The following is an 11994-nucleotide window of genomic DNA, read 5'->3' as shown; positions in this document are numbered from 1 at the left end:
GGCTCGCTGCTCGCTCGTCTCGCCGTCTCTGGGGCCCGGGTCCCCGAGAAGCCGGGCGGTACTTACACCACCAGGAGCAGCGGGTAGTGGGTGGTGTCCGTGAAGGTGGCCGGCTTCAGGATCTGCATGGGCAGGCCTGGGAAGAGAGGGAAGGCAGCGGGGTCAGGGCGGCTGCTCCGGGGGGGGGCACCGCACGCGGTGCCCACGCCCGCTGGCCCGGAAAGCCATGAGCGCCCTAGGGGGAGGCCCCGGCGGGGTGGGGTGGGGGGGGGGAGGTCCACCGGGAGATGACCAGACTTCAGCTGAGTGCGGCGTGCTGTGGCTTGGTGCCACGGGACGCAGGGCCCGGAAGCCCAGGTGCCCAGCGGGAGGCTCTCCTGCACCTCTGGAGGAGAGGGGAGCCCCCGTGTGCTCGGGGTGGGGGGCCTCCCTGAAGTTGCTCCTCCTTGCCCTCCTCTGGGCTGTGCTCTGACCTGCCGTCCACGCCCTGACCCTTCCACGTTCCCGTGGACGGGTCCGCCCCGCCCCCTCTCTGAACATCGCGCCCCTCGCTTGCGGCTCCAAGTGAGTCCATTCCTGAGCCCTGTTGGCCGGGCTGCTGTCTTATCGGGGTGAGCTTGGTTCCCGCCTTGAGACCCCCTGGCCTGCGAGGGGTCTGCGTGTTCGCTAAGCGGAGCACAAACGTTTCAGGGCCCGGCAACCCCGGCGACAAGCCCTTGACCCCGCACAGAACAGAGCACTGCCCGGCCCGGCCCGGCCGCCTCCCCTCCAGCAGGGACTCAAGGTGCTGCCGGTGAACGAAGGACTTGGGGCAACTCTGGCCCCTCAACAGACCCCCCTCCCGAGCTAGGGGGGCACAGAGGCCCGGAAGGCAGGAGGCGTCCAGGGCTGGCCGGGTTGCACTAGCCGTGGAGAGAGGTGAGAGCTCTGCCCAGGGGAGCTTCCGGCCTTTTCCAGCCCTGGGGTCTTCCGTGCCTCGCGGGGACCCCCCACCCCTGCGTGGCTGGTGGCGAGGAGGGAGGCACAGGGTGAGGGTGGCAGGGGTCACTGTCAGCATCTAAGGAGGGAGGCTGGACCCGGGCTGGAGATGGGATGGAGGCCGGCAGGGTAGCTCGGCCGGGGGGGGGGGAAGCCAGGCAGGGCAGCTCGGCCCGGGGCTGGGCCTCCCGCGCTCAGCAGCCCGAGGCAGGGGCGGAGGCCGCGCTGTTCCCCCGAGTGGGGAGCACGGGAGCACTCACTGTAATCGTCGACCTCGATTTTCTTGTACTCGATCTTGGGCATCTGCCGGTCACTGATGGCCTTCTGGACGTGCTCATTGGTTTCCAGGTCGAAGAGCTCTGGAAGGGAGGAGACAGCAGCCTGTTGAGCTCTCTGGCCCTTGAGTGCCTCCGCAGGGCCCCGCGCCCGCCCTGGGCGATCTCGGTCATTGTCGCGGCACGGGGCGGGAGACGCGGCCGGCCAGCGGCTCGCTCGCGTGACCTGGAGGGCGCCCGGGCTCCCGCCACGACCGCAGAGCTCTCCCTCCCCACGCCCTCGGGCCACTCTGCGCCCTCTGCTCCTTCCTTCCCACGGGCACCGGTGGGCTTTGGGAAGGACGCATCGCGGGACTGTCGGTCTTAGGAAGACCGGCATTATGTGTCTGTGAGGACAAATTTAGTAGCATGGTCGCAGTAATCAGGCAATGAAGAGAGGAGGGGAGGGGACCCTGTGTGATTATCTTCATGAAATGACTCCATGCAAATGGACTTACATTTCTTTAAAATAAATCTTAAGCACAGGCTGGAGATTCTCACTTGGTGACTGTTTCCATGGGCAGTCCAGCCACACTTTACACATGGTGGACTGGTGTGCTCCCCCGTGTCAGGGGCCCCGGGGCGATTCTGCACTGGGGTCTTCGCTGTGAGTCTTCCTGCTTTACCTTGTACCAGCTCACACACAACTCCATCCTGACTTTCTCCCATTGGGAGCAAGTCACCTCATAAACTCACTTTATTCAATGACTACAATTTTTTTTTTCCAGTCCTGGGGCTTGGACTCAGGGCCTGAGCACTGTCCCTGGCTTCTTTTTTTTTTTTTTTTTTTTTTTGGCCAGTCCTGGGCCTTGGACTCAGGGCCTGAGCACTGTCCCTGGCTTCTTCCCGCTCAAGGCTAGCACTCTGCCACCTGAGCCACAGCGCCGCTTCTGGCCGTTTTCTGTATATGTGGTGCTGGGGAATCGAACCTAGGGCCTCGTGTATCCGAGGCAGGCACTCTTGCCACTAGGCTATATCCCCAGCCCCCTGGCTTCTTTTTTGTTGAAGGCTAGCACTCTGCCACCTGAGCCACAGCACCACTTCTGGTTTTCTGGTGGTTACGTGAAGATAAGAGTCTGGACTTTCCTGCCCAGGCTGGCTTTGAACTGCAATCCTCACATCTCAGCCTCCTGAGAGGATTACGCGCGTGAGCCACCAGAGTGCAGCAGATCTGTTTATTAGAATCCAGCAGTGCTGCAGAAATGCGGCAATTTTTAGGGGCTGAGGCTAGATCTCTACCTGAATGTTTCTCCTGCTCTCCACATAGCCCTCTTGCCTCGAAGAAAGTCTTGAAGGAACTCAACAGACCCGAGACATCCTGGGTGATTCTGAAAGCCCAAGGCTCTCAGAGGTTTCCGGAGTGGCAGGTGCTGAAGACACTGACCGCTGGTTACCCACCTTAGGTGTAAAGCAAACCAGCAAGGACCAAAGCCGGTGTCTACCAAAGCTCTACTGGGGTTTCTAGGGCTTGAAGGACTAGTGATATGTGCGCGCGCGCGCGTGTGCATGCACATGTATATATACATATATGTATATGTGTGCATGTGCGCGCACGTATATACATATACATGTATATAAGTATGTGCATGTACCTGTATGTATACATACATGTGTTTGTGTGCACGTGTATGTACACATGTGTATGTGTGTGCGTGCACCTGTATATATACATATGTGTGCGTGTGCGCGTGTGCACGTTGATACGAAGTGAATACCAGGGCTAGTCGCCAGTTCATTGGCGTGCCCAGACTGAAGCTCCCTGTGCGGGCCCCGTGTCTGGCTCTTACGAGGACAGCCGTCTCTGGGCTACCGCTGGCTGCAGGTCCGCTGTGACCTTGGGAGGCTGTGCGACCTTCGCCCCTCAGCCAGGTGAACAGTGCGGGGCGGGGGAGGGTAAAGGATCTGAGAGATGCAAACGGGGACTGGGGACTCACACAGCCAGCCAGCCCTGCCCTGGGGCCCGTGAGGACGGGAAGGGAGCAGGGGCCCGGCAGCAGGGCGGATTTGGACGGCTGGGTTTCAAGGTGAGCTAGGGGACGCCCCTCAGGTCCTCCCGGTGCTCTCAGCTGCGCTCCTGGCTCTGGCCTCAGGGCAGGGGACGGTCAGCGGGCAGGAGAGCGTTCAGAGCGTGCGAGCACCGGGCGGCCGAGACCCCGTGGGTGGGTGGCGCCAGGCCTGCCCAGAGCTACCGCAGATACCGCCTTGCCGCCTAACACCCATCGCCAATGCCCGGACGGGGGTGTTCTGGCGTGGTGTGGGGCGCGGGACGCTCTAATCGCTTGCTCGGGGCGTGGGCTCCATCTGAATAGCTCCCTCCCGTCTATTGAAATCCCACCGTTGGCAGACAAGCGCCAAAGCAGGAGACTATTAAATTTAGTTAAATATTAGATTTCTCATTTAATGATTGCCCACACAACCCGCTTTATCAGCAGAGAGCTGGTGGTCTCACGGGGAGCCGAGTTAAGCCATTTTATTTGTTCCCGTAATTGCATTCAAAGAGAGCAGGAGGGCGGCAGAGATGAGGAGGAGGACTTGGCGTTTCCCGGAGGACCCTGCCTTTGACTCGGGGGCAGCGGGGACCTCCAGTCGGGCGCGTGCACATGGCCACTCCTTAATTAAATGTGAGCCCCTCTAATATTTGGCGGAATTAGCTATTATCAGATCTGGACACGGCCAGCCCACGGGGACAGAGCCCCGCTCCGAGGCCCGGCCCTCCCCAGGCGCCCCCCCCGCCCCCCCCCCCCCCGGGCCGCCAGACGGCTCCAGGGGCCCGGGGAATCGCCAGCACCAATCACGCCACACTTTGGAAGACTGGTGACCGGCGCCCAGCGGACGCCCGCGGGGCAGCTCACCCGGAGGGGCCGGGGGTGGGGTGGGGGCCTCGCCTCGCTCGGCTTCCGTGAGCAGCGGTTCCGCGGGGCTGGGCCTCTGCCCCGCACCTCCTGCTGCCCTGTGCGTCTCCTGCGTGGGGCCCGGGCCCTTCCGGCCCACGCCCCGGGGCCTCCTGCCCCTGGCTCATCCCCGTCCCCCCGGCAGATGGCTTCCGCCGGTCCCGGGGCCGTGCACGCCTCGTGTGGCCCGCAGACGGGCTGACGGGCTGGTGGAGCCGGTCCCGGGCCTCGGAGCGACACGAGAGCTCAGGGCCGCGGGTGCAGAGCCGGCAGCCGCTTGAGAAGGACACGGAAGCAAAGGGTGCACGGCGAACCTGCTCCGAAAGGGCCCACGGCAGCGACCGTCAAACACGTCCAAAGTGGCGGATGAGGGGAAGCGATCGGCCACGGCATTCGATTCCAGAGGGGGACGTGACGGCCGCGTTTTGAAATGGAGGTGTTGGCAGAGGCTGGAAATACAGCCCATGCGAGTAGTTAACGAAGGAATTGATGCGGTGACAAAACTGTGGCCTGTAGAAAACTCTCAGCCGTGTCACGGGGTCACCCCCGTCCCTGGGCTGCAGGGAGGGGCTCTCGCTCCTTCTTCCCTCTCACTGGCTCCGCCCCGGGGACCGCCGTACCGCGGTGTTCACCGTCCAGCAGGCTGGCGCCCTCCCTGACTGCCGCGCTCCCGGCCCCGGCCACGGCCTCCTCCCCGCGCAGTCGGCGGCTCCACCCCCCAGCCACGCGCGGTACGCAGTGGTGTAATGCTGTGGCCTCTCCATCTTCCTGACCTGCAGGACGCCATGAGGACACTGTCCTGCCTTGGGGCCGGTGTGTCTCGAGGACGCGTCCGTGTCCTGCATCCGGGGGCGGTGTGTCTCGAGGACGCGTCCGTGTCCTGCATCCAGGGGCGGTGTGTCTCGAGGACGCGTCCGTGTCCTGCATCCAGGGGCGGTGTGTCTCGAGGACGCGTCCGTGTCCTGCATCCAGGGGCGGTGTGTCTCGAGGACGCGTCCGTGTCCTGCATCCAGGGGCGGTGTGTCTCGAGGACGCGTCCGTGTCCTGCATCCAGGGGCGGTGTGTCCTGAGGATTTGCCTCTGGGCCCCTCTAGCCATGGAAGCCAGCTGTTCCCCCCCCCCCCCCCCAGAGGAGGCAGGGCCGCTCTGAAAGCCACATCGTGATCCGGACGCCCCCGCGGTGTCCGAGCCAGGCTCCTTCCCACGCCGAGGTTGAACCAGCCGCGGCCCCACGGTGGCGTTGCTGATCTTCCACGCCATCCCCGAGTTGTCCGAGCGCCCTGGCAGCCGGTGGGGAGGCCCGGCTCCAACCGGAATCGCATTCTTAAGGAAACATCTTGTAAATAATTCAGCGTCACATCTGCGAACGCCCCACAGGCTCTGTTTGTACAGAAGACTTTCCGAGGCGCAGATGTCACGATTCCCAGGTCGCTCTGGGGTGGGGAGTGGAGAACTGGCACCGATAATGCCTTCTGCAACAGTAATTCCCACGCGCGCCGTGGGGCTGGAGGGAGACAGACCCCCCCGGCACCTGACGCCCGGGACTCCGGCGGCATCTCTCCCCATCGCGACGCGACGCAGGCCGCTCAGCCGCCACGCCAGGGACCCCACAGTGTGGTCGGCAGTGGCCTCCACCCGCCGACGGCAGCCCTCCTGTCCTCCCCGCGGGGGGCAGGTCAGAAGCGCTGGCTTCCAGCACGTTCTGAGTGGCGGTGACGGAGGCCCCGGGTGCTCCAGCTTCTGGTTCTGTTTCTTCAGATTCGGGCATATTTGTATACACCAGGAGATATCCCGGCAAGGAGCTGAGTGTGAACGCTGAATTCATTCATGTTGCGTGGCCCAGCACACACAGTCCGAAGGTGTCCCGGGGCTTGAACTCAGGGCCTGATGATCTCCCGTAGGTTTTCCCACTCAAGGTTGGCGTTCTACCAACTGATCCACACCTTGCTTCCCGTGTTTGTGCTGGGTAACCCAGCCATGACGCCTCCACCCAGGTGTTGGTGGGCGTTCACGGTCCGTGAGCTGCGAAGTGTGCGGGGTCCTGCTGGGCCCGGGCGGTGCTGAGTAGCGGGCAGTGCTGAGCTCTGGGCAGTGCCGGGTGCTCGGTGCAGAGCTGCGGGCCGAGGGAGGAGGCTTCCGCAGGCTGCTCGGCTTCACCGTGTGCTTTGTGCTCTCCTGGATTTTTTTTTTTTTTCTAGCAGCTTCCAGCAGCTCCTTCAACCGTGAAAGAATGCAACTGATCTGAACCCCCCTCCCCCCCGGGCCTGAAGGCGGTGCCGCCCTGGGCCCGTTCTGCCGACTGCCCCGAGGGGCGCAGGGGCCCCCCCCCCCCCGCTGTGGGAAGCTTTGATGCCATCGCTGTGCCCTGTGAGAGATGCCAGGGGCGGCGGGCGGCATCTCCCCCCCCCCCCCCCCCGCCAGGCCTTCCTTCCTCACAGGCTAGGACGAGGGGCCAGGGGCGGCAGGCGGCGTCTCCCCCGAGGGGCCGGGCGTCGTTCCCTGGCGGGCGTCTGTCCTTCCTTCTCTTTGGAATCGAGGTCTTCCTACGTGGACCCGGCTGGCCTTGAACTCTCGATCCGCCTGCCTCGGCCTTCCGTGGGCCGGACGGCAGACGAGTCTGCGTGTTCATCTCAGGCCGGTGGCTCGGAGGGGCGGCTTTCCTCAGTCTCGTGGGCTAGACACCGCGGGGCGCCACGGCTGGAGACGGCGCCGAGGCCTCGGTCCCCCGACAAGGTCGCAGGAGCGCCTCCCCACGGGGCGGGGAGGAGTGTCTACGCGCGCGGGTTTTGTCAGAGGAGCCGTGTGTCACGTTCAGAAGCCTAGAGACAGGTTTGTGGGTTGTTTTTTTCCTGCCAGTCCTGGGCCTTGAACTCAGGGCCTGAGCACTGTCCCTGGCTTCTTTTTGCTGAAGGCGAGCACTCTACCACTTGAGCCACAGCACCACTTCTGGCCGTTTTCTGTATATGTGGTGCTGGGGAATCGAACCCAGGGCTTCATGTATACGAGGCAAGCACTCTACCGCTAGGCCGTGTTCCCAGCCCAGCTTTGTGGTGTTTGTGAAATAGGCCGTAGACTCACAAAGAAGGACTGGGAATAACTGCATATCACAGGCGGTAGCAGGAACACCTGCCTGTCCTGTGCCCCCCCCCCCCCCCCCGGCATGGCCTCTTGGAAACTTCGGGGAAGCCAGGACGCTGACTTCTTTGAGGTGGTGTGTGTGTGTGTGTGTGTGTGTGTTTGCGCACGCGCGTGTGTGCTGGGGATTGAGCTCAGGGTCTGGGTGCTGTCCCTGAGCTTTTTAGCTAGAGCTCTGCCACGTGGGCCACAGTGCTACTTCTGGCTTTTTTTCCTGGTACTTTCTGGGGATAAGAGTCTCACAAGCTCTCCTGCCTGGCTGGGCCGGCTTTGAACCACTATCCGGGGACCTCAGCCTCTTGAGTACCTCGGGCTACAAGCACGGACCAGTGTTTTCTTTTAAGAAGGGGAACGTTTTTCACAAATAGCAGGAAGTCATTTTTTTTCCCAGTGCTGGGATTTGAACTCGGTGTCTTTCCCACCATGCTTGGCAAGCGCTCTCCTTCCTGAGCTGCGATGCCCAGCCGCACGTCCTAAGGTGCTGACGCATTTCAGTCACTCCGTCCCCCAGTCTCCGCGGGCCTCCGGCCAGACCGGCTCACTAGGACGGTTCCGACCGGCCCTCGCCCCGCCCGGGGTCTACACCCTCGGCCTGTGCGTCTGTGCGCAGGACCCGCGTCTCCGGGCCTCTGATTAGGAGGCGTGGGTCGCGTTGTGGCTTTCTGCTCCCCTCGTCCCACGGTGTGGCAAGACTTAGGAGAAGCGGCACTTACTTTTCTTATCCGTGGTGTTGTGCACAGTCACTCGGGGTACGCCCGGACCTGGAGTGGGGGGGGGGGGTGGGCAGAGAGACAAAAGGGAGGCGGTCAGTGCAGGTGGGAAGTGGGGACCGGCAGAGTGCGCGGGGCTGAGCCCCGGACGCACAGATGGCCCTGGTGGGGGGTGCTGGTGGCTCATTGGGTCCCCGGCACCCCCCCCCCCCCCCCCAGGAACCCAGCGCAAGGCTTCGAGGCCGCAGACGCTGTCCTTGGGGCTGCGGCCTTACTGCTCCTGTCCCAGGGCTGGGTGCTGGCCGCTGTGGCTGAGCTCCGTCCCAGCCGGGGGGGGGGGGGGGGGGGAGGGAGGGGGAGGGGCAGCCGGCTGCCCCGGGCCTGCTGCTCTCTCTGACCCCAGTCTCTCTCTTCGCTCGCGTCTCCGCTCACCAGCCTCCCGCCACCCGATCTGCATGAGCACCCGGCCCGTGACCGTGGACTGGTCTCCCCACCCTCCCCCGGCTTCCCTCCCCCTCAGGCCGTCAGAACCCGGTGCTCGGGGCCGCACGCGGCAGGAAGCGGCCCCGGAGCCGCAGGACACGCACCGTCTGCGAGTTCGCATCCCTGAGGCCCCCCCGAGAAGTCCCTCTCTTATCCCCCCCTTCTTCCTCCGATCCCCCTGCCTCTTCCCCCTGCTCCCCCACTTCCACGGCTTTCCAAAAACCCAGGTTCCACATGCCAGAGGGAGCACGCCGCGCCCGCCTTCCCGAGTGCGGCTCGTTGCGATCCGCAGCACCATCTCCACGTTCGCGACTCCCCTGCGAGCGGCACGCTGCTGTCCTCCTTCGCGGCAGAGTAAAACCCCATCCGGTGCGCGCGCCCCGTGACCCCGTGCCTCCATACTGCTTTCCACAGCGGCTGAACTCGTTGTTATCCCCACCGCTCCTCTTCCCTCCTACTGTGGTCCGTCTCTGCATAGCCAGAGACACGGGGACCCCCCCATATCCAGAGACGGGGGTCCCCCATATCCAGAGACGGGGGTCCCCCATATCCAGAGACGGGGGTCCCCCATATCCAGAGACGGGGGTCCCCCATATCCAGAGACGGGGGTCCACAGAAGGCATGCAGGATGCTGGGTTACATGAGAATCGTCGAGGAGCCTTATACGTTTTCTTACTACAAACACGCCCTTACGGTACTCGGGACACGCCATTAAGAGTTCCTTGTCATCCACCAGAAATCCAATTATGCCGGGGCCGCCTGTACTTGGGTTCGCGAATCCCGGTTCCCCCTACCCAGGAAGGAGCAGCAGCCTGAGCGCCCGTGCGCGAACTCCGGAGAGACAGCGAGTGGAGCCCGGGCTGGAGGTGTCCGCGGTGGAGGATGGCTAGGCGTCTCGAGGCTGGTGGATCTGTCCCGGGGGGGGGGGGGAGGGGGTGGGGAGGGCTGTGTGCGAGCGCAGGGTGGAGACTGAGGTGTAAGTAAGGGCCCCCATCTATCTCCTCTGCACACTCGAGGGTGAGTACATGTGCAAACAGAGCGTACGCGCACGTTCTTATGAATAATGTAAGCAATTATTATTTATTTAGCGCCTACTATGTAAAACACACTCCGCTAGATGTTTCCCATGAATAATTCCTCATCCAATCTGCACAGCAGGTCTGCAGCATAGACGCTGCTAACTCTATTTTACAGATGAGAAGACGGGGCTGGAGAGGCTTCCGTCTGCCGCCTCACCCCTGCGATGCAGGAGCTGCGGAGCGTGGACTAATCTCCTCCCCTTCCACTCACCACCGCAGTGCTTCCAAACACTCACGTATTAAGGGAAGGCATGAAGTAATAACTAAGAGACTAATTTTTATCTCCACCTCCTAGAACTAACCAAAAACACTTCTAGAACGTCTTAAAGCAACACGCAAAGCGGGCATGTTAAACAGAACAAAACAAGAATAACATAAAATACTTGCACATTCATCTGCAGGCTTTGCCAAATCTTTCCTTCTTTTTTCCCCCTTGGTGCCGGTCCTGGGTCTGGGCACCGTCTCTGAGCTTTTTTTTTTGCCAGTCCTGGGCCTTGGACTCAGGGCCTGAGCACCGTCCCTGGCTTCTTCCAGCTCAAGGCTAGCACTCTGCCACTTGAGCCACAGCGCCACTTCTGGCCATTTTCCATATATGTGGTGCTGGGAATTGAACCCAGGGCCTCATGTATACGAGGCAAGCACTCTTGCCACTAGGCCACATCCCCAGCCCATCTCTGAGCTTTTTCGCTTAAGGATGGTGCTCTATAGCTTGGAGCAGCAGCTCTACTTTGGCCTCTGGTGGTTAACTGGAGATAAAAGTCCCACGGACTTTCCTGCCCGGGCAGGCTTCTAACCGTGATCCTCAGATCCCAGCCTCCCGAGTAGCTAGGCTGACAGGCGTGAGCCACCAGTGCGTGTCCCCCTCGACTAAACCCTAAGTTATGCTTGCCCTAGTTATTAAAAAAGAAAACACGGAGCCGGACACCGCGGTTTTTAGCCCGTAGCCCCGGCCGCTTGGGAGGGAGAGATCAGGGGATGACGGTTTGAGACCAGCCCGAGCATAAACGTTTGGGAAGCTCTATCTCAGTCAGGAAAGGAAGCGAACACCGAGGGCATGGATCCCACCTCGAGACAGGGAGCCCCCCGTTGTCGGCTGGGGAGGGTCGGGTCAGGGAGAAGGCGGGGAGAGGGCCGGGAGAGGAGGCTGGGGAGGGGACACGGAAGAGGAATGCTGTTTCAGGGTACTGTACAACGTGAGGGCGATTGTGAACGACGCCGTCGCACGCCCTTGAACAGTTGCCAAGAGGAAGACATGCCAGCTCTAGCACAACGTAGCCTCGTCTCTCAAGGTGACGTGGTTTGCACGGCCTGGGTGTCTATTCTTGGCACCCTGTAAGTGGCATAATGGGTTGCCGCTCATCCTTGCGCTAGGTGGGAAGCTATTGCTTTGTCATACTCGGGTAGGTGTTTTCTCCTGTGCTCCTGAATGGTGTCATCCGTACCGATGATAGCCGTTGTTGTGCTGAATCTCATTGTGGTTGTTTGTTTTTACAAACACAGCTGTCTAGACAACTCACGCTTGCTTGCGGCTTCTCTTCGCTTTGTGAGGGGTTCAGGTGGGTCGGTCGGTGTGTACGGCATTCTGAACGGCTGACCGACCCCGCGTGCTGCTCTCTCCCGCCCCCAGCTTTCCCGCCGCCTTCTCACAGGCTGGCCTGTTGTTTTAGAAATCTCACAAGGTCTTGCCCGCCGCACAGGGGTCACCGCGTGAGAATCCCAAAGCCTCGGGAGCCGTGCCCCCCTCCGCGTCTGGAGAAGGACGGTCCCCATCTGGATTCAGAAGAGACGGGGTTCCGTCCACCACCACTGAGTCACCCGGGCGGGTTTGCTTTCAAAGGGGCAGGTTACACCAGCCAGAAGCAGGCCGCACACCACAGAGGCCAACCCGCCCCGAATGGCCCCCGGGCCTGGCTTTCTGTAACGGTCAGTCCCTCCCCTCCCCCTCCCCTCCCTCCTGACTCCCTCCCCTCCCCTCCCCCTCCCTTCCCTGTTGACTCCCTCTAGGTGGAGCGAGCCCCTGACCATCTTCCTGCCTTCCACCTTCCCCACGGTCCATGTTCTCTTGGACAAGTCTTGCCGCCCCCTGGGCCCGCGGCCATCGCACCCGAGGGACGAGGGACGGGCCCGTGGGCCTCGCAAGGGGAACCCCGAGTCCCCTGCACAGTGCTTTACAAACAAACGAGCAAACAGCGGCCCTCGAAGCTGCTTCACTGCGTTTTCACGTGCATTGAGAGTGCACAGGCGTGCGTCCGTGTGCGACACAGGCGAGCGCACAAACGCGTGGAGGTGCGTGTGCCTGTGATCAGAAGCGCGCGCGCGTGCATGGAAAGACGTGTGCGCGTGCACGTGCGTGCGCATGAGAGTATGGACGGGGAACTGGTAAGCGCGCGTGACGCACAGGCGT

General features: G+C 62.3%; 1 protein-coding gene across 1 annotated transcript in view; it reads right to left on the bottom strand.

Annotated features, from left to right (window-relative positions):
* Positions 1-11994, bottom strand: part of Dpp6 (dipeptidyl peptidase like 6) — a 318595-nt gene that overhangs the window by 8206 nt on the left and 298395 nt on the right. The window contains 3 exon segments of the mRNA XM_048340519.1: positions 67-136; positions 1239-1337; positions 8032-8079. Of these exon segments, the coding sequence (XP_048196476.1) occupies positions 67-136; positions 1239-1337; positions 8032-8079 (217 nt within the window).

This window comes from Perognathus longimembris, chromosome 2 (genome assembly GCF_023159225.1).
Source record: "Perognathus longimembris pacificus isolate PPM17 chromosome 2, ASM2315922v1, whole genome shotgun sequence".
NCBI lineage: Eukaryota > Metazoa > Chordata > Mammalia > Rodentia > Heteromyidae > Perognathus > Perognathus longimembris.
Note: the sequence above shows the minus strand (reverse complement) of the source record. Positions and strands in the feature narration are given on the sequence as shown.